At 38.8% G+C, this 21,561-nt stretch overlaps 1 protein-coding gene across 1 annotated transcript in view; it reads right to left on the minus strand.

The window, feature by feature from the left end:
• Ccdc172 (coiled-coil domain containing 172) overlaps nucleotides 1-21,561 on the minus strand; it is a 55,247-nt gene that overhangs the window by 18,897 nt on the left and 14,789 nt on the right. The window contains exons 3-4 of the mRNA XM_052713271.1: nucleotides 20,555-20,671; nucleotides 18,971-19,136 (exon numbers count right to left, since the gene is read on the minus strand). Coding sequence (XP_052569231.1) covers nucleotides 18,971-19,136; nucleotides 20,555-20,671 — 283 coding nt within the window. The remainder of the gene's footprint in view (nucleotides 1-18,970; nucleotides 19,137-20,554; nucleotides 20,672-21,561) is intronic.

A 21,561-nucleotide genomic window follows, 5' to 3' on the forward strand; every position in this document is an offset into this window, starting at 1 on the left:
CCTTCAACACATTTAAATCCCCAGTACTGTGTTAAGTAGTCATGACTAGTGTGGCTACACTTACTTTGTTCTTCGGTGGGAAATGTTCCTTCTTTTACCATTAAGAATAACATCAGATTTGTGTTTTTCATAAATACCCTTTAGGCTAAGGGAAGTCCCCTTCTAGCTTTAGTTGACTACATGTTTTATCAGTAAAGGGCACTTGATCCCACCAGTTATTTTTCTACATTTGCTTACTTTTCAGTACTGTCCATTTAGCTCCCCATTACACTCATGTCCCTGACTACTCTTACATGTATTGGGACAGTTTTCATTTTTTCTTCTAATTGCATCATCTCTGTCATTTCTGTTTACATGTTTGCTGATCCAATGGCCTCACTGCTGTAAGTTATAACTTTCGCTTGATAACATGTCTAGCAGTTTTCATACTGCACATCACACATTTTGTTTGCAATATCATTGAATGCTTGAGTTTTGCTTTCTTCTTCTAAGGCTTGCTGATGTTTGTATTAATGGAAAGGTAAAGTGCTTTTGGGTCAGAGTCAGACACTGTTTATAACATTTTTATAGGGTGAGTCTATGAGAACATTTAGTCTTAATCTATTTTTAATGTTTCTTTCAAATTTATTTTATATTTATTGTGTAAAAGTCTTTGCATTCATGTATGTGCACTATACATGTTCCTGGTGCTTCCCATAGTCAAAATAGGGCATTGAATCTTCTGGAACTGGAGCTATAGATGATGATGTAGGAATTGGGAACTAAACTAAGTCCTCTGCAAGAACAACAAGGGCTCTGAACCACTGAGCCATCACTCCAGACCTCACCCTAGGTTAACTCAATCTAACTTTATCAAGTAGGGCTTTCTATTTAATAGAAATTTTCTATTGTGACTTCATGGCATATCAACACCTCCTTATTCCATGTCACTGCTCAAAACTGCCGACTTTATCATTTCCTGGAACAACTTCTGTCCTGTTTGGAAGGTTTCCTCCATGTAAGGACCAGTTAAAAATCCTCCACAGGAGTACAGTTTAAACTTTGCTCTTGATTTCAGTGTAAATTTCTCCTCTTCGTGGACCTGTCCTGTAAGTTCTAGCCTCCTTGGCCTCCTTGAGCGCCAGTCTTCACATCTTCAGGTCAACCAACCACTTTGCATTACATAAGTTCTTCCACCCTGTGCAATAAAAACTGCATCCTTTTGAAAGCAGAGCAAATACGAGGCTGTGCTAATGTGTTTCTCCTCTCCACTGAATCACAACCCTGCATCATTTCTTGTTCTGAATATCTAAAATCATGTTTTCACATTTTTTCCAGTCATCCAGTTGTTTGTGGTAGGAGGGAATTCAGGAGTGGAAGCCATCCACACAGCATTCTTATCACCCTCTCACCGGTCTCTCTTCTATACTGCATTGCAAGCTCCTGAAAACATGACCTGGGCTTTGGCCATCTTTAGACTTCAGTTCTTATTTCTGGCATAGTATATGCAGAGCACATAACAGTCCACAAGAAAGCATGTGGAACTTAATTTAATGGATCATATAATTGCCTTTAACTATTTGTTTCTAGCCAAGATAGATGGCTCAGAGGTTAAGAACATTTATTCTTACAGAGGACCTAGGTTTGGTTCCCAGCATCCACATGGCAGCTCATGACCATCTGAAACTCCAGTTCCAAGGATTTGACTCACTTCTGACTCTTCTGGCTCCTGAACACATGTGGTGCACAGACACTTAGGCATAAACACACAAAATAAAAGAACTATACTTTTAAAATAATTGTTTCTGTTCATTCATTAAGTAAAATTTCTATGAAAAGAAAATCAACAACCTCACTCTGCTCTTTTCATAAATGGGAGGAAAAAAGAAAGATGCTAATGGTTAAATAATGACTCCAGGACACCACATGACCCTTAACACAGAGGAAAGGCATGGCATCGTACTCAGCATCATCAGACAAAACAGCTTGTAACACTTGGCAAGAATCATGGAGAAATTTTGGACTGAAGTATTCCTAAAACCGAGGATGTGTTGTTTTCAGCCCCCAATCTCTAGGCTAAATAATTTAAAGATTTATATATTTATTTTGTTTGCCAGCAAAAAATTAGGTGTGAGGAAATATGCACAACAAGGCACACAGAAAGAAAGATCTGGTGCAATGCAGGGGCCTTGGGAGACTGAAACCCAGTCTTACCTTGATTTGCTGTGGGATGTTCTGTATGTTAAATGTGTTGCTCTGATTGGTTAATAAATAAAACACTGATTGGCCAGTAGCCAGGAAGGAAGTATAGGCAGAACAAGGAGAGAAGAGACTTCTGAAAAGTAGAAGACTGAGACAGAGTAAAAAAAAATAATAATAAAAAAAAAATTAAAAAAAAAAAGGTTTCTGGGCTACACGTTGCTTAGATAAAAGTATAAGCCCACTATGGCTCCCAGCTCTAGCAATAAATTATCTCCACCATGTTGAAAAACTAAATTGGGCAGAGCTAATAGCCAAGACTTCTGCTTTAGTACTAACTGCTGCAGTTTAAAACAATAGTTACACAGTAAGACAGATTCAGATGAAACAAGACTTCAAATGGTTTACAATATATGTAAAAATATACATAGGCTTCAAAGAAAAAATATATATACAGTTATATAAACAAATAGATAACTTTCAAAAATAAAGTCTTTAAAGAGACATTAAAGGTATTATAAAAAATAAACTACGTAAAGATATATATTCCACAAAAAATCTAGATTGTGTTGTCTTTGGGATTTTTAACTACAAAAAATAATTTGATAGTAAAAGCTGTTGAGTTAAGCCAGTATATATATACATATGTATATATATATATACATATATATATATACATACACACATACATACATATATATATATATATATATGTATGTATGTATATATATAAAAGGTACCTTGACTTCAAAATTTAGATGTAAGGATATGTTGCTTTGGAAAGGAGGCTCTGCTTTTATTTCCACAAAAAGCCAGAGACTATGGATTTGTTCCAGATTAAGATACATCAGATTTGACCAGCCAAGACCCCCAAAAAGGTCTCAGATGACACCATGGCCCAGATGATCCAACATCCAAAATGGTTTCAAGGCAACTGTCTCAGATGATACACCCTGATGAACTACTCCATAATCCTAAAATTTTCTTTGTGTTCCCATAAGATACAGCGCCCCCCCCTCCAACAAGAAGTAGTATGAGAAGCTATGCCCAAATTCCCAAATATACCAAGTTGGCTTTAGAGATGGAATTGGCTCACCCCTTCTCTAAACCCAAATATATTGCCAAAAAAAAAAGGGTTAAAATATTCTTGTGTCCCATATCAAAAGAGCCCTCTGGTGTGGAACAACAACAACAACAAAAACCAAAACAATATTTTTATTTAAAACAGGTTGATTACAAATACAATCTCTTTCTAAAAAAACAAAAGAAAACAATATAGATATTAATGAGATAAAGGGGTAGATTATTAAACCTACTTTTAAAGAGCAACTTGTTTAAAAATGTTTTACATTGCTATGGATTGTAGTTTATTAATACAAATTTAAAGTTAATTTTGTTATGCTGTATGTGTATTTTTACTCGTTTAAAATATTATGTTTATACAACTCATTTAAATTGTAATAAAATAATTATTCTCCTATGATAGTCAAACTTGTAGCATGTTAGTTAAGTTTTGTAGGTATATAGATATATTTCAGATAGATAGGTAATCTTCAAACACTTCAAAACATGACATTTAAAATGTTTTTAAAAATTTAGACTTTCTGGACAGTGAGACATGTCTGCTCCTGGCAGCACCGATTTACTTCAGAGAGGAGGATGTGCATCAAAGACACTCCATATGGAGTTTATCTTCACCTTGGCAAAAATAGCCATTTGGGTAAGAAACTGTTCTTGCCTGGACTGCTTGATCAAAAGTTGCCTGCATCCTTTTCCCGTTTCTCAGGTAATAGTATATCCTTCTGGGGTCTTCGATGTAAAGTCTAAAGTTATAATTTTCCTTAGTTATAATAAAAGATAAGTTAGATATAAAACCTTAGACTCACAAATATAAGATAGATAGGGTATCTTCTTTAATTTTGCCAAATACAAATAGACTAGTTATTATAAATAAATATTGTAACTGTAATTCTTGCTTGATAGTTGTTTTGTAATCTGTAATTTTACTATGTAAAAGTTAAAACCTTCCTTTTAAAAAAAAAAGAAAAGGGGAAGTGCTGTGGGATGTTCTGTATGTTAAATGTGTTGCTCTGATTGGTTAATAAATAAAATACTGATTGGCCAGTATCCAGGCAGGAAGTATAGGCGGGACAAGGAGAGAAGAGAATTCTGAAAAGTAGAACTGAGACAGAGAGACACTGCCAGTCGCCGCCATGAAAAGATGTTAAGATACCGGTAAGCCATGAGCCACGTGGCAAAGTATAGATTAATAGAAATGGGTTAATTTAAGATACAAGAACTAGATAACAAAAAGCCTGCTGTGGCCAAACAGTTTGTAAGCAATATAAGTCTCTGTGTGTTTACTGGGTTGGGTCTAAGCGACTACAGGACTGGCAGGTGAGAGAGATTTGTCCTGACCGTGGGCCAGACAGGACTAGAGAAAACTCGAGCTACATTGATTGACATGGGTTTTAAGGGTCGTTGCGAGGGGTGGGGGGGGGGGGTGAGGGAGATCTTCCTCTTACCCTCATTTAGGGTTGGTCAGTTTGAACACAGACAGGTGGCTGATAGGTCCACAACTTTCGGGTAACCATGCCCTGGTGTGGCCTCAAACATGCTCAACAGCCCACAGGCAGGGTAGCTCTACTGACAGGGAAAAACTTGCTAGGCTTTAGTCTCAGGTCAGAAGGATGAGGAAAAATGGCCCATCTCCACAGCTCACCTCTTTATATCTAGCCATGGCTCCTCTCTCTTGAAGACTGATTCTTAAAGGACAAAAGAAAACAAATATACTGCCTCCCAACAAAGCTTACAAAACTGAAAGAACTGAACCTGTGTTTTAGGGTAAGCTGTCCTCTCCTTTTTCTGCTGCCTCCTTTTTAATTTTATATTTTAATTTACAGATTTACTGGGGTACAACTGATAATCACTTTTAGTTTCTTCCTCAGCCTTAAAGTCCAAGGCTTCCATCAACAGCTATATTGGTTTTTTTTGTTGTTGTTGTTGGATTTTTTTGTGTGGCAGCGGGGGGGGGGGGGGGGGGGTGTTGTTGTTAAGATTTTGAAATAGGGTCTTACTATGTAGCACTGGATAGCCTGAAACTTGCTGTGTAGACCAAGCTGGTTTCAAGCTCACAAAGTTCTGCCTGCCTCTTTCTACTGAGTACTGGAATTAAAAGTGTATATCACCAGGTCAGGCTAGTAACTAGGTTTTAAGGCTATAAATATTAAACCAAACTAAGAGAAGCAAAATTCATTCTCATCTTTTAACAAGAGTGCTTTCCCATATGCCCACTGCAAATCATTAATAGACTAATTAATAACAGATTAATTATTAGGCAAGGTCAAAATGAAATACATATCTTATTTTCTATCCAGGAAGAGCTAATTCACCAATTAAGAGAAATGAACATAAGAAATACTTTGAGAAAAATGTTATGATAATCATGGAAGTTATTATTCTGAAGGAAAATGATGAACCATCAATCTATAAATTTTCAAATGTTTAAAATAAATATACTTTCACAAATACACATATATATATATATATATAATATGAATTATTCCACATTCCTAATTACTCAGGCCCCAAATGCTGGCCTCAACACCTCTTTTCTATCACATGGATCAACACTGTTGATGCTCTGCTGCTACAATCCTTATCTGACTGCAACATCTCTTGCCTAGATCCCTGCTGCCCTCTCCTGCTCACTCTACATCTCCTTTTTTGGGATTTTACTTCTCTTAAGAATGCTTTCAGCTATCAGAATGATTTGTCTGTCTGTCAGTCCATCCATCTATCTGTCTATCTACCTACCTACCTATCTTATGTGTATGTGTGTGCACCATGTGTAGGCATGCATGCCCTCAGAGGCCGAAGGTGTTGGATCCCTGGAACTAGAATTACAGGTGGTTATGGTCTTCCAAGTTTTGAGTAGATTCCATAGAGATGTTTCTAGGGACCATGCATGTGGCAGTGGAAGCAGAGAAAGGAACTATTCAACTCTGAGCAGAGAGCGGAGACACCAGGGCAGGTTTCACTTCCATTTGTCTTTGGGCTTGTCAGGGTTTGCTCTTCCATTCCTGCTTTTAATTTGTGCCACCACATTTGTTACCCTGACACTTGCCTCTCCTAACTCTTCTATCTACCCTTGGCTGCCTCTGCTTTTATCTTCCTTTTGTCCTGTAACAGTGATGAGCCAGACAAGTGCACTGAGATTGAATAATCCCCATTTTTACTCTTCATGGCTGTTATTATATCCTTCTACTCAAGTGTCTCTTTTCTCTATCAGACATCTTCCTTGGTTTACTGTTATTTGTGAGTGTGCATGTATGTGTGTGTGTGTGTGTGTGTGTGTGTGTGTGTGTGTGTGTGCACGCGCACGCGCACTGCGCGTGTGTCCACATGTGTGTTGAGGCCAGAGAACAACCAGAGAAAGTATTGTTCACAATTTTTGGTGAAATCACTATAGTGTTTACAGGCACAAACATACATTAATCTCACTTATAAAGATTCAAATTTTTTTTCATTTTCCAGATTTTATTTTCTGTTAATTTGACAAAAGCAGTAAATTTTAATTGTTGAGACTTTACCAGTGGGGTTGAATTCTGAAACACCAGTTTCTTTGCCTTCCCAAGATTCAAAATTTTTAAATAAAATCATGTCAAATAGAATTTATTAGCATATTAGAAGACTACAAGATCATAGTAAGGTTAATGACAGAACATTTGTTAATAAAATCCATTACTCTAAGAAATTCACCAGGGGCTCTCTACTGGAGGCCACACCGGTACTAGGGACCCCAGGTAAGACACTGCCTGCCACCTGCTAACGCCCTTAAGCCCCACCCAGCAGCCCCTATAGCACCTTCTCCCCTGGCTCCATATCTCTGCCCACAACCCAGCAGAAGACTCCTGCTCTACTGGAGGCCACAAAAGTACTAGGAACCCCAGAAGACACCCACTCTACTGGAGACCATGCTGGTATTAGGAACCTCAGTGACCACACAGTTATCCAGAACCCTAGAGGTCAGGCCAGTTCAGGCCAGTTCACAGAACCCTAGAACCCCAGAAGCAAAGCAAGCACCCCAAACCCCAGAGGCCAAGCAGACTACCAAAACACCAGCAGAGACACACTACTGGACCTGAAGACTTGCTGGTCACCAGAACCACAGGCCACCCAGGCCAGAAGACCAGAGAGAAAAAAGAAAGCAAGGGCGACAACATCCAGAAAGCATCCATCCAACAAAAATAAACTCAGAAGTCAGCACCTAAATTGAAAATAACCCCAAACCCAGATCATAAACACAGCATCAACAACACCCAGGGCAAGATGGCACCATCAGAGCCCAGCTATCCTACTACAGCAAGCCCTGGGTATTCTAACCCAGTAGAAGCACAAGAAAATGACCCTAAATCCAATCTTAGAAGATGACAGAGGCCCTTAAAGAGAAAAATGAACAAATCCCTTAAAGAAATCCAGGAAAACACAAACAAATAGGTGAAGAAAATGAATTCAACTTTTCAAGACCTGAAAATGGAAACAGAAGCAATAAAGAAAACACAAACTGAGGGAGTCTTGGAGATGGAAAATATAGATAAGTGAACAGGAACTACATATGCAAGATCACCAACAGAATGTAAGAGATGGCAGAGAGAATCTAAGGAATAGAAGATATGACAGATCCAGAAAATCTGGAGCACTATGAAAAGACCAAACCTAAGAATAACAGGAATAGAAGAAGGAGAAGAAACACAGCTCAAGGGCCCAGAAAAATTATTTTCTTTTTCTTTTTATTAAGAGATTTTTCTATTTATTTTACATATCAACCAAGGATTCCCCTGTCCTCCCTCCTCCCACCCCCAGCCTTCCCCCCAAACCCATCCCCCATTCCCACCTCCTCCAAGGCAATGTCTCCCCTGGGGAGTCAGCAGAGCCTGGTATATTCAGTTGAGGCAGGTCCAGTCCCCTCCTCCCTGCTCCAAGGCTGTGCAAAGTGTCTCAGCCTAGGCACTAGGTGTTGCTGGAGAGCTTCTCTCCAGGTCCCATCAAGCCCCGCAGTCCCACAACCCACATATAAAATAATCACTCAGACGCTTATATTACTTATAAACTGTATGGCCGTGGCAGGCTTCTTATTAACTGTTTTTATATCTTAAATTAACCCATTTCTATAAATCTATACCTTGCCACGTGGCTCATGGCTTACCGGCATCTTTACATGTTGTTTGTCCTGGCGGTGGCTGGCAGTGTCTCCCCCTCCTTCTTCCTGTTCCCTCAATTCTCCTCTCTCCTTGTTCCGCCTATACTTCCTGTCTGGTCACTGGCCAATCAGTGTTTTATTTATATAGAGCGATATCCAAAACGACTAGGTTCCAAAAAGCTGGCTTATGCACTGAGAGGACAGTTGTTTTGCAAAAAAATATTTTTAACAAAATCATAGAAGAAAACTTTCCTAACCTAAAGAAGGAGATGCCAATAAAGGTTCACCGAGTTTACAGAAAAAATAGATTGGAAAAGAAAAGAAAGTCACCCTGCCACATAATAATCAAAACACTAAAGATACAGAACAAAGAAAATATTAAAAGCTGCAAGGGGGAAAGGCCAAGAAACATATAATGGCAGACCTATTAGAATTACACCTGACTTCTCAATGGAGACTCAAAAGGCCAGAAGGGCCTAGTAAGATGTCTTCCAGACTCTAAGAGACCGTAGATGCCAGCCCAGAATACTATACCCAGAAAAACTTTCAATCACTATACTTGGAGAAAATAAGATATTCCATGACAAAGTCAAATTTTAACAGTATCTAGTCACAAATCTAGCCCTATAGAAGGTGCTAGAAGGAAAACTAAGGATATTAGTTAATATCCCAATCTAAGGATATTAACTACACCCATGAAAACACAGAAAATAATCTCACACCAACAAAATCAAAAGAAGGGAAACACACACACACACACACACACACACACATACACACACACACACACTACCACCACCACCAACAACAACAACAAAATAACAGGAATTAACAATCATTGGTTATTAATATTCTCAATATTAATGGATTAAATTCACCAATAAAAAGACACGGGCTAACTAATAGATATGAAAACAGGATTCATCCTTTTGATGCATACAAGAAACACACTTCAACATCAAAGACAGACATAATCTCAGATGAAAGAGTTGGAAAAAGATATTCCAAGCAAATGGACCCAAGAAGCAAGCTGGTATAGCAATTCTAATACTTAACAAAATAGACTTCTAACCAAGACTAATCAAAAGAGATGGGAAAAAAATACTACATACTCATCAAAGGAAAAATCCACCAAAATGAAGTCTCAATTCTGAACATCTATGCCCTAAGCACAAGGGCACCCAAGTGCATAAAATAAACATCACTAAAGCTAAAGTCAGACATTGACCCTCACACATTGATAGGAGGCTTCAATATCACACTCTCACCAATGGTCAGATAATCCAGACAAAAACTAACAGATAAATACTGGAACTAACAGATGTTATGAACCAAATGGATCTAGCAGATTTCTACAAAACATTTCACCCAAACACAAAAGAATATACTATCTTCTCAGCTCTGACAGAATATTTTCCAAAAGTGACCACATACTTGGTCACAAAGTCAGTCTCAACAGATAAAAAAAACTGAAATTACCCCCTGCATCTTATCAGACCACCATGGGATAAAACTGAATTTCAACAACAGCAGAAACAAAAGAAACCCTACAAAGTCATGAAAATTGAATGACTCTCTACTAAATGACTATAGTAACAAGGAATTTAAAAAAAGAAAGATATTAAAGGCTTCCTAGAACTCAATGAAAATAAAAGCACAACAAAACAAAACTTATAGGAAACAATGAAAGCAGTGCTACATGGAAAGTTCACAGTACTAAGTACCTTCATAAAGAATTTAGAGAGATCTTATACTAGCAACAGCACACCTGAAATCTCTAGAGCAAAACGAAGCAAATGCACCCAAGAGAAGTAGATGGCAGGACATAATCAAAATGAGGGCTGACATCAGTAAAAGAGAACAATGCAAAGAATCAATAAAACAAAGAGTTGGTTCTTTGAGAAAATCAGCAGGATACGCAAACCCTTATTCAAACTAACTAAAAGGCAGAGAGAGAATATCCAAATTAACAAAATCAGAAATGAAAAGGGGGGACATATTAACAGACACAGAGAATCATTACATCATACTTCAAAAATCTGCACTCCATAAAATCAGAAAATCTTAAAGAAATGGACAAATTTCTTGATAGATACCAGGTACCAAAGTTAAATTAAGATGAAATAAACAATTTAAATAGACCTATAACCATCAAGGAAATAGAAACAGTCATTAAAATACTCCCAACCAAAAAAAGCCCAGAGCCAGATGGTTTTAGCACAGAATTCTACCAGACTTTCAAATAAGAGCTGGTACCAATGCTCCTCAAATTATTCCACAAAATATAAACAGAAGGAATATTACCAAATTCATTTTATGAGGCCAGAATGACTCTGATACCAAAACCACATTGTAACACAGAAAGAAAATTATAGACCAGTATCCCTCATGAATATTGATGCAAAAATACTCACATAAAATATCTGCAAAACAATTCAGGAACATATCAAAAAGATCATTCACCATGATCAAGCAGGATGCCTGAGATGCAGAAATGGATCAACATATGAAAATCTGTCAATGTAATCCACCATATAAACAACTGAAAGAAAAATATGCAAAATCATCTCATTATATGCCAAAAAAGCCTTTGACAAAAGCCAACACCCCTTCATCATAAAAGTATTGGAGAGATTAGAGATATAAGGGGAAAAAACTAAACATAATAAAGGCAATTTACAGCAAGCCTACAGCCAACATCAAAGTAAATAGAGAGAAACTCAAAGAAATTCCACTAAAATCCGGAACAAGACAAAGCTGTCCACTCTCTCCATATCTCTTCAGTATAGGACTTGAAGTTCTAGCTAGAGCAATAAGACAACTCAAGGAGATCAAGGGGATAGAAATTGGAAAGGAAGAAGTCAAAGTATCTTTATTTGCAGATGGTTGATAGAATACATAAGTGACCCCCAAAATTCTACCAGGGAACTCCTATAGCTGATAAACACCTTTAGCATAGTGGCAGGATACAGATTAACTAAAAAAAATAAAAATAAAAAAATTAGTAGCCATCCTATACACAATCAACGAACTGGCAGAGAAAGAAATCAAGGAAACAACACCCTTCACAATAGCCACAAATAATATAAAATATCTTGGAGTAACTCTAACCAAGCAAGTGAAAGACTTGTACGACAAGAACTTCGAGTCTCTGAAAAAAGAAATTGGAGAAGATGTCAGAAAATGGAAAGATCTCCCATGCTCATGGATAGGTAGGATTAACATAGTAAAAATGGCAATCTTAACAAAAGCAATCTACGGATTCAATGCAATCCCCATCAAAATCCCAACACAATTCTTTACAGACCTTGAAAGAACAATACTCAACTTTATATGGAAAAACAAAAAACCCAGGACAGCCAAAACAATCCTGTACAATAAAGAAACTTCTGGAGGTATCACCATCCCTGATTTCAAGCTCTAATCCAGAACTACAGCAATAAAACCCACATGGTATTTGCATAAAAAACTGACAGGTGGCTGGGCGGTGGTGGCGCACGCCTTTAATCCCAGTACTCAGGAGGCAGAGCCAGGTGGATCTCTGTGAGTTCGAGGCCAGCCTGGGCTACCAAATGAGTTCCAGGAAAGGCACAAAGCTACACAGGGAAACCTTGTCTCAAAAAACCAAAAAAAAAAGAAAAAACCTGACAGGTGGATCAACAAATCAAATTGAAGACCCAGACATAAATCCACACAACTGTGGACACCTGATTTTCGACAAAGAAACCAAATTATACAATGGAAAAAAGAAAGCATCTTCAACAACTGGTACTGTTAAAACTGGATGTCAAAATGAAGAAAAATGCAAATAGATCCCTAGCTATCATCCTGCTCAATCTTCAAGTCCAAGTGATGAAAGACTTCAACATAAATACAGATACACTGAACTTGATAGAAGAGAAACTAGAAAATAGCCTTGAACACATTGGCACAGGAGACAACTTCCTGAACAGAACCAATAGTACTGACACTAAGATTGAAAATTAATAAATGGGACCTCATGAAACTGAAAAGCTTCTGTAAGGCAAAAAACACTGTCAACAGAACAAAATGACAACCTACAGAATGGGAAAAAATCTTCACCAACCCCACATCCGACAGAAGACTGATTTCAAAATATATAAAGAACTCAAGAAACTAGACGTCAAAAAAACAAATAGCCGGGTGGTGGTGGCGCACGCCTTTAATCCCAGCACTCAGGAGGCAGAGGCAGGCGGATCTCTGTGAGTTCGAGGCCAGCCTGGTCTACAGCGCGAGATCCAGGAAAGGCGCAAAGCTACACAGAGAAACCCTGTCTCGAAAAACCAAAAAAAAAAAAAAAAATCCAATTTAAAAATGGGGTACAGAACTAAACAGAGAATTCTCAACAGAAGAATCTCAAATGGCAGAGAAACACTTAAAGAAATGTTCAACATCCTTAGCCTCCAGGGAAATGCAAATCAAAATGACTCTGCGATTCCATCTTATACCTGTTTGAATGGCTAAGATAAACAACACAAGTGACAGCTTATACTGGTGAGGATGTGGAGCAAGGGAACACTCCTCCATTGCTGGTAGAGTTCAAATTTGTGCAATCAATCTACCTCAAGACCCAACTATAGCACTCTTGGGCACATACACAAAGGATGCTTAATCATACCACAAGGACACCTGCTCAACTATGTTCACAGCAGCTTTACTTGTAATAGCCAGAACCTAGAAACAACCAAGATGCCCCTCAACTTAAGAATGGATAAAGAAAATGTGTTACATTTACACAATGTTATTATTCCGCTGCTAAAAACAATGACATCATGAAATTTGCAGGCAAATGGAAGGAAATAGAAAAAATTATCCTGAGTGAGATAACCCAGACACAGAAAAACAAACATGGTATGTGCTCACTCATAAGTGGACATTAACTGTAAAGTAAACAAGGACCATGCTATAACCCACAGACCCAGAAAGGCTAGGAAACAACAAGGGATGCTTGGATCTCTCTGGAAGGGGAAATAGATTTCTTTGGTGGTCTGGGAGCGGTTAGGGATGGGAACATGAGGGATCAGGTTGGGGGGAATGCAGGGTGAGAGTACTAAAAGAGAAAACTAGAAACTGGGACATTTGGGGGTGAGGTAGAAACCTAGAGCAAGGAAAACTCCTAGGAACCTACAAGTATGTCCCAACTAAGACTCCTAGCAAGATGGTATATGTAGCCTGAACTGGCCATCAACTGTGACCCGGCAAGACTTCCAGTGGAGGGAGTGGGAAACCAACCCAGCCACATAACCTACAACCTACATTCTGTCCTGCCTATGGGATGTGCTGGGTAAGAGTGGCAGAGATTGTGGGAGTGGCCAACCAATGACTGGTCCAGGCTGAGACCCCTGCCATGAGAGTAAGCCCACCCCTGACACTGTCTAGAGCACCAGGACCCAGAGGCTGGATGACCTAGAGACCAAACATGACTGGCAGGGAAAAAAAAGTCAATGTAATGATGCCTAACAGCATTCTGCTATACTCATAGAATGGTGCCTAGCCCAATTGTCATCAGAGAGGCTCCATCCAGCAACTGATGGAAACAGATGCAGAGACACACAGCCAAACATTAGGTGGAGCTTGGAGAATCCTGCTTAAGAGGAGGAGGAAGGATTGTAGGAGTCAAATGGGTCAAGGGCACCATAAGAAAACCCCAAAAATCAACTCACCTGGGCTCATAGAACTGAACCAACAACCAGGGAGCCTGCATGGGACTGGCTTAGGCCCTCTGCGTATATGGGACAGTTGCGTAGCTTGGTCTTCTTATGGGACTCCTAACAGTGGGAGCAGGGACTACCTGACTCTTTTGATTGCTTTTGGCACCTTATTCCTCATACTAGGTTACCCTGTCCAGCCTTTAGTCTTACTGCAATTTGATATGCCATGTTTTGTTGATAACCATGGGAGGCCTGCTCTTTTCTGAATAGAAAGGGAGGAGGAGTTGATGAGGGAAGCTGAAGAGGGGAGGTGGGAGGAGGAACTGGGAGGAGAGGAGGAAGGGGAAACCATGGTCAGAGCAAACAAACGAATGAATGAATGAATGAGGGGAGGAAATACATGGTCATTAAAGAAAGGGAAGCTGACTGGAAAGGGGGGCCATGGAAGGAGAGGGAGAGAGAGCAAATATCTTCAGTCTGACATCATGATTAGTAATAAAGCTCTAGAAGAAAGAAGGGACATTATCTAATGTCGTTCCTAGTATTCATTAGCATTCTTAAAAGCATTCACCAATAAAACTACATTTTAAAGATGGAATGAATATTGGAGAACCAAGAGAGTTATCACTAGGTGTAGCATACACAGTTATACACTGGAAACAACAAAATCAAGCTTGTGTTAGGGAATCTGAATATAGAAGAAGGTACTTTACCTGTAGACAGACCATAATCACGAGAAAACTCAATGGGGAAACCCACTTAAAATGTAGTGACACTTAGAGAAATAGTAAAAGCAAAAGTCAAGACAATTGAAACATTTTTTGTTTTTTTTTTTCTCTGTATGTATGTATGTATATGCAGGTACATGCACACTATGCCATGTACATGGTAGTCAAAAGACATCTTATAAGAGTTGTTTCTATAGGTCCCAGAGATCAGAGTCAGGACCTCAGATTTGGTAACAAGCACCTTAAGCTGCTGAGCCATCTGCTGCCCATGTTTAGTTTTCTGACGGGAAGACTCGAGATTAGGAAGATATCAGTTCTTCCCAAGTTCATTAGTAAACTTAGTGTAACTCAAATTAAAATACAAGATACCTTTGAACTTTACAAAACTTAACTTTTACCTAAGAAAATATATACACAATAATCAATATGAAAAGCAAGAAGAGAGGATTGCCCCACTAATTATCATATTATGATATGAAACTAAAATAAATAGAAAACAAAATAAGAGGCATACACAAACATATATGTAATATTAAGATATAACAAATGTAGACATTTAAAATGTCTGGAAACAGATGCACCATGTAACAAATAGCATTAAACAGCTAACCAGACATTTGGAAAAAGCTAAAGTTGAATCCCTAACTTCTTGCAGCAAAATAAATTCTAGATAGATGAAAACTACAAATAGTAAAAATGAAACAGGAGGGCCAGCAGGATGACTGACAGGAGGAGGGCCAGCAGGATGACTGACAGGAGGAGGGCCAGCAGGATGACTGACAGGAGGGCCAGCAGGATGACTGATAGGAGGGCCAGCAGGATGACTGACAGGAGGGCCAGCAGGATGACAGGGCAGGGAGAGCACTTGACTTTGATCTGGGGAGCACACAGTGGAGAGAAAACCAGTTCCTACAAACTGTCCTCTGACCTCCCCATATGCCTCTCTCTGCACATGCCCATTTGAAGACATACTTCACACACATATACTAAGTAAAATAAAGTGTAATTGTAACTTTTAAAATGAAAAATGAACAGGAAAATAGCATAAGTGATCATGGAAGAGCTAGTTTAAACTTAGTGTCAGAGAAAATCTAAGCTGAAAACAAAGGAGGAAAGACATTCAGGAAAGGATAGGATAGTGACTGCAAAACTAGTCTCTACCCAACCCCTCAGTTATGTTGTTTTACAGTTATGTCGTTTTATCCCCCAACACAGTGGCTGCCACTGAATCTACTGCTGTTTCAGCAGTAATTGTGGCTCTGCTGTTACTGGCCTGCTTCTCAGGCAGTGGCCCCGTGAGACTTTTTCATCCTGCTTGGTCTGCCCCCTGCTGCTGCCACCAAATGTAATTTTTAACTAAATCTCTATTGTTCTATTTACCAATAAAGACTTGGGAGTCAGAGGCTGTGGTGAAAACCTGCCAGCTCAGAGAGAGGTTGAGGAACAACTAGTTGACCTTTCCTCTTTGCCTGCATCTCAGAAAGAGAGCATCGCTTTCATCGCTTCAAACCAAAAAGGACAACCACACTCCAAGTCCCTCCCTACTACTTCTTGTGCATCTCTCTATCCATCTTCCAGACACCCTCTGACTACCTATGATTACTCTCTGTCAACTAGCTGCTGGCTCCGCCTCCTGACCCAAGGTTGATTTTATTTAATTAATGTGTAAACTCAGGGGGATCGTATATCCTGGTAAAGCCAAAGATAAACAATAAAGTAAGAAAAAAACACAATGCATGACAGAGCTCCTTAACTTGGAAAAGGCTGGAAATACTGTTGGCGATAGGGCAGTGAACACAACAAAGCCCTGCTGCTGTGGAGATGATATTCAGTATAAAACGGTCATAAAACACTTACTGGAGACCTTCTGAGAGCAGAAGCAAGAGTATCAGGTACCATGGAGGCACACCTATCAAATCTGTACTTCTGGGAGAAGAAAGACACAAGATAGAGGATTCTGACAGGATTTGTGGTACCAGAAACTTTTTTTCCCTTTTCAATTTTAGTGAGAGTACCACACAACTCCCTGAGTTTGACAGTCATTAACCCTATGAAGCCATCCCTAGAAATAGGAACACACGTTCCCATCAACACCAAACGCTCCCTTGACCCCTGTGTCCATTCCCTCTAGGTTCACAGTGTGGAGTGTGTACAGTTGTCGCTTCATGAGATCCCTTCGTGCTGTATTCTAGAAGTTTTGCCATTTTTTTATTGTTGAATATTCTGTTGTACATATATATAACTGTTGTCTAGCCATTCAATTCATAATAGACATTTAAATTATGTGCAGTCTTTGGCTACTATGAATTAAACTTCCAAAAACATCTGTTGCAGACACAGAGGTAATTTTTCTGGAGCATTTAGTTGTGGTGGATTGTATGACAAATGCATATTTAATTTTTAAGAAATTGCCAAACAATTCTTCAAAGCAATTTTACCATTGATTTTGTTTTTATTACTATTACATGGGTTTCAAATGTTCTTCATTTTTGTCAGCACCTGACTTGGTCAGTCTGTTTAATTTTGATTAAATGGATGCACAATGAAAGCTCACTGTATTTTAATTTATAACTTCTTCATGACTAAACATATTTTCCATGTGTCCACTGGTCATCAGTACTATACAGTGAAGTTCAAACCTTCCCCTGCTATAACAGGTCTTGTTGTCTTCTCATTTTGAAGTTGTAAGTTGTAAGTTATTTTCTAAGTAATAGTCCATGCACATAAATCACAAATGTTTTCCCCAACCCATACAATCTGTCTTCATTTTCCTAACATTTTTTTTCAATTTAGTTTATTTCCAGTGTGTATTTTTCCTTTTATGGTTCACATTTCTTGTTTTCCATAAAAGAGAAAAATTTTAAAAAACACTTAATATTGTTTCTTGGTGTTTCAGCAGAAGCCAAAACAAAGTCTGATCTCAGAAAAGAATTGTAGTTACAGCTTTTTTTTCTAGTGGAATTAACCTCAATAGATTCATCTGAGAGTCACGAAGTCTTTAAGAGAACTATTTCTATAATCCCAGTGATACTCAAAATGTCAAAGAAGCCCTTGAATGCCTGAACTCCTGGAGAACAGAAGCAAGCTTTTAAGAGGAGGAGCTGCAAGGACAGGACACCTATCACAAAAAAGGAACACCTCAGAAGGAAGCAGAACACAGGAGGAGCCAATGACGGCATGGGAACCACAACATGGCAGCGGGGAAAATCAAGTCCTAACCAGGAACAGCCAGCGTCTCTGTAATTGCACTTCAAAACTGCAATGGGACAATGGCACCCATGGTCTTCCTCTTTCTGATCTCATCTCAGCACACTGATCATCTGAGAAATTGTTATTTGCTATACTGTGAGGTTTTCAGATTAGGAGGTAATATCCTCAAGGAATTCCAGGGCAGTGACAATCAAGGAGTCTCCACATCAACTGGGCCTGATTCAGAGGAAGAGAAACCAAGTTCCTGCTGGACTAGAGCCTCTGGGGCCTGGGAACAGGTATGCTTTTGACACTCCCTGTTTCTATGTGTATTAAAGTCCTGTTATTTTCCCAAACAGCTCCTTCACTCCCCTCTCTTTGGGAATTGCTTTAATTCATTATCTTATCACAGACTCCAATAACATGCATTCAGATATTCCTGAGATGACACCCTCTACCCCTCTTTTCCCTTAAATCCTACTATACAGGGTTGATGAGAAAATGCAGTTCAGAGCAGCAGCTCTAACTTATCACATGGCTTATACATTTGTTTCTTACACCTTTACATTTCATATTCCTGGGACCTAGAACAGTGCCTAATAGTTACATGACACAGGAAACAACCGTTCACGTCAGATAGATGATCAAGCGCTCAGTTCACAATGTACTTCTGAAGATTTTGAAATTTATATTCACCATGGCAGTATACTCACGAAATAAGAGTTAACTGTGTAATGATGGAATTTACCTTAATACAGAAAATACATTCATTCAAAATGACTCATTGTAACTGCGCATGGTGGTGCACACCTGCAAACTTCCAAACTTGGAGAACTGGGACAGAAGGATCATACCAAGCCTGAGGCCAGCCTGAAACACACATTAAGTTCCAAGGCAGTTTGTGCTACATAGTGAGACCCTGTCTCAAAAACAAACAAGAGAACAAGCAAATAGCACTGTACATTCATTAACACAAACAAGTGAGGCGCCTGTGTCCGTACCTCCTCTCAAAACATTTGCCTGCTTTTCCAAGTCAGCAATTTCCATCTTGATATTTTCTTTCATCAGAATATCTCTTTTCTTAGTTATTTCATATTCATCATTGAAGTCTGTAATTTCCTTAATAAATTTTTCCTCTTCCTCTGTTGCTTTTTTCTTTGTAGCCTCCTGAAAAGCAGAAATGAGTGACCAAATATACACACTGGTTGCACTATTCTTCAGTGATTTAAACACAACAATTTGGAGTTACCAGCCAAAGTAACCTCAGCTCTGTCTCCTGCATCACCACAAACATGCTGGGCTGACCACCAAAGTGTGTTTAGAGATGGAGGCAGTCATACAACAATTTTCATGTGGAAGTTTTATCCTTACACATCTGGGAGAATTAGTAAAGCAGAAATTCTGACATTTCCCATTATGGTTGTGTCTGTGAATTTACTTTAGAATCATATGTGCTACTTTGTCAATATAATGTACAATTACGTGGAGGAGTAATAGTGAATGTGAAAATTACAACCTTTACTCAAAGGAACAATGGCTGCTTTATACACAAAAGAAAAACTGATTATCTGAAGGCAAATTATGCAATCATTTCAAAGTTAGTTCTAAATAAGCTTTTATGTTGTGAATCAAATATCCACAGGGCATGAAGATATGAATTCAAATCTTTGGACAGTGCAGAAGTCTAATTTCCTAACAGCACTAGAAACATTAGTCTTTTGTATTATTATTTGTTTGGCTGGCATGCCAACTCTGTGGAATCACTTTTAGAAGCTGGTCATGTCATGAGCTGTATTTTTTATTGTTACATATATCTCATGTACTTTTTCCATTTATTTATTTACTCTGTGTGTGTGTGTGTGAGTGAGTGTGGGCATGCACATGCCATGGCATACATGTGAAGGTCAGAGGACAACTTGCAGGAGTCAGCTTTCTCCTTCCACCATGTTGGTTTCAGGGATTGAAAGGTCATCAGACTTGGTGGAAAGCACCTTTACCCACTGAGCCCTCTTGTTGGCCCAAACGTATTTCTTTGAAATGTCAACTTATGACTTATGACTAGTCACATCTCCAAACTAGTCGGTCTCTCTCTCTCTCTCTCTCTCTCTCTCTCTCTCTCTCTCTCTCTCTCTCTATATATATATATATATATATATATATATATATATATATATATATATATAATACTCATAACTACCACTCAGCTTGCTGGCTTTGACTTAAGATAAAAAGACAAACAATACATTTTCACCCATGCTCATAAATATGCCTAAAAGTATAAGCCTCTCTGTTTTTCAGGAGCATTAAAACTAGGTCTCAACACCAGAGTGAATCAAAGCCGTAGCATTCTTTTTCTTAGGCTCATTAGAACTGCAAATAATTCCTGTGTTATATCCTTGCCAGCACAAGTCTTTCAAACCATATTACTCTCCCAGTCAGCTTTAAACAGCCCTTAATATTTTTTATTTGAACAGTACTGTCAGCTGATATGCGTACAGATAATTTTCTCAAAGTAAAGCTGTGCATATTTAAATGCCTTTGACATGGTTACTGACTTCGATGTTTCTAGGTGGCTAGAGACTTACCAAGGCTTGGAGCAGTGCATCCCTTTGGTTCATAATTTCACTGCACTGTCTCTCTAAGGCATTTTCATGGGTTTTCAAAAGCTCTAAAATGAATGATTTTTCAGAAAACTGCTGAACCTTCAAAAGAAAAATACAGAAATCAGAATGAAGCAAATGAATACATGTTTTAGGGGCTCAGTTAATTGAACAGGTATGTAATTGTATATATAAGACTTTTTCTGTAAAATCTTCAAGACACAATATTAAATTTCCATTCAATGTCTTCCTGTATGCAGTGTTAAAAGTGACTCACAGCAGTAAGTTTACAGCGTCCTTCCCCAGCACAACCACAGGTTCCTCATGGGCACGGTTCATTTATTTTCCTCACCACACTCAGCATAGTTCTTAGCTGAGTACTGAAGCATCTGACCATCCACATTGAAATCCACTTCTGGACAGCTTGTTCTAAGGAACAGGCTTCTTGTCTCACAATTTATAATGAATGAATCAATCACTAAAAAATAGGATAAAATCTATAGCCTAAACCCAGTCTTGTGACTATAGCTATATGAAATAAGACATAAATTTGGTTAAATATCCCAAATGTATTTTGAGAACACAGTCTTCTTATTTTATTTATTTATGGGGAGAGGGGGTCTCTTATTTTCAGAGACCTCAGCAGTTAGATAGCAGTGGTAGCACTGATAAGTTGCTGAGGGCCAACAGAGTGAGATCCAGCCCAGCCCCTTCTAGGCACTCAGCCAACAGATTTCTTTCTTTTTTGTGGTGATATTATGTTCCCCAAAATATTGTGCACCCTAATAAACTTATCTGGGGTCAGAGAACAGAATAGCCACTAGACATAGAGGCCAGAAAATGGTGGCACACACGCCTTTAATTCTAGCATTCCAGAGGCAGAGATCCGCCTGGATCTCTGTGAGTTCAAAGCCACACTGGAAACAGCCAGGAGTGGTAACAAGAACCTTTAATCCCAGGAAGTGATGGCAGGAAGCAGAAAGGTATATAAG

This window comes from Peromyscus californicus, unplaced genomic scaffold (assembly GCF_007827085.1).
Source record: "Peromyscus californicus insignis strain IS unplaced genomic scaffold, ASM782708v3 Scaffold_4__1_contigs__length_199733344, whole genome shotgun sequence".
Lineage (NCBI taxonomy): Eukaryota > Metazoa > Chordata > Mammalia > Rodentia > Cricetidae > Peromyscus > Peromyscus californicus.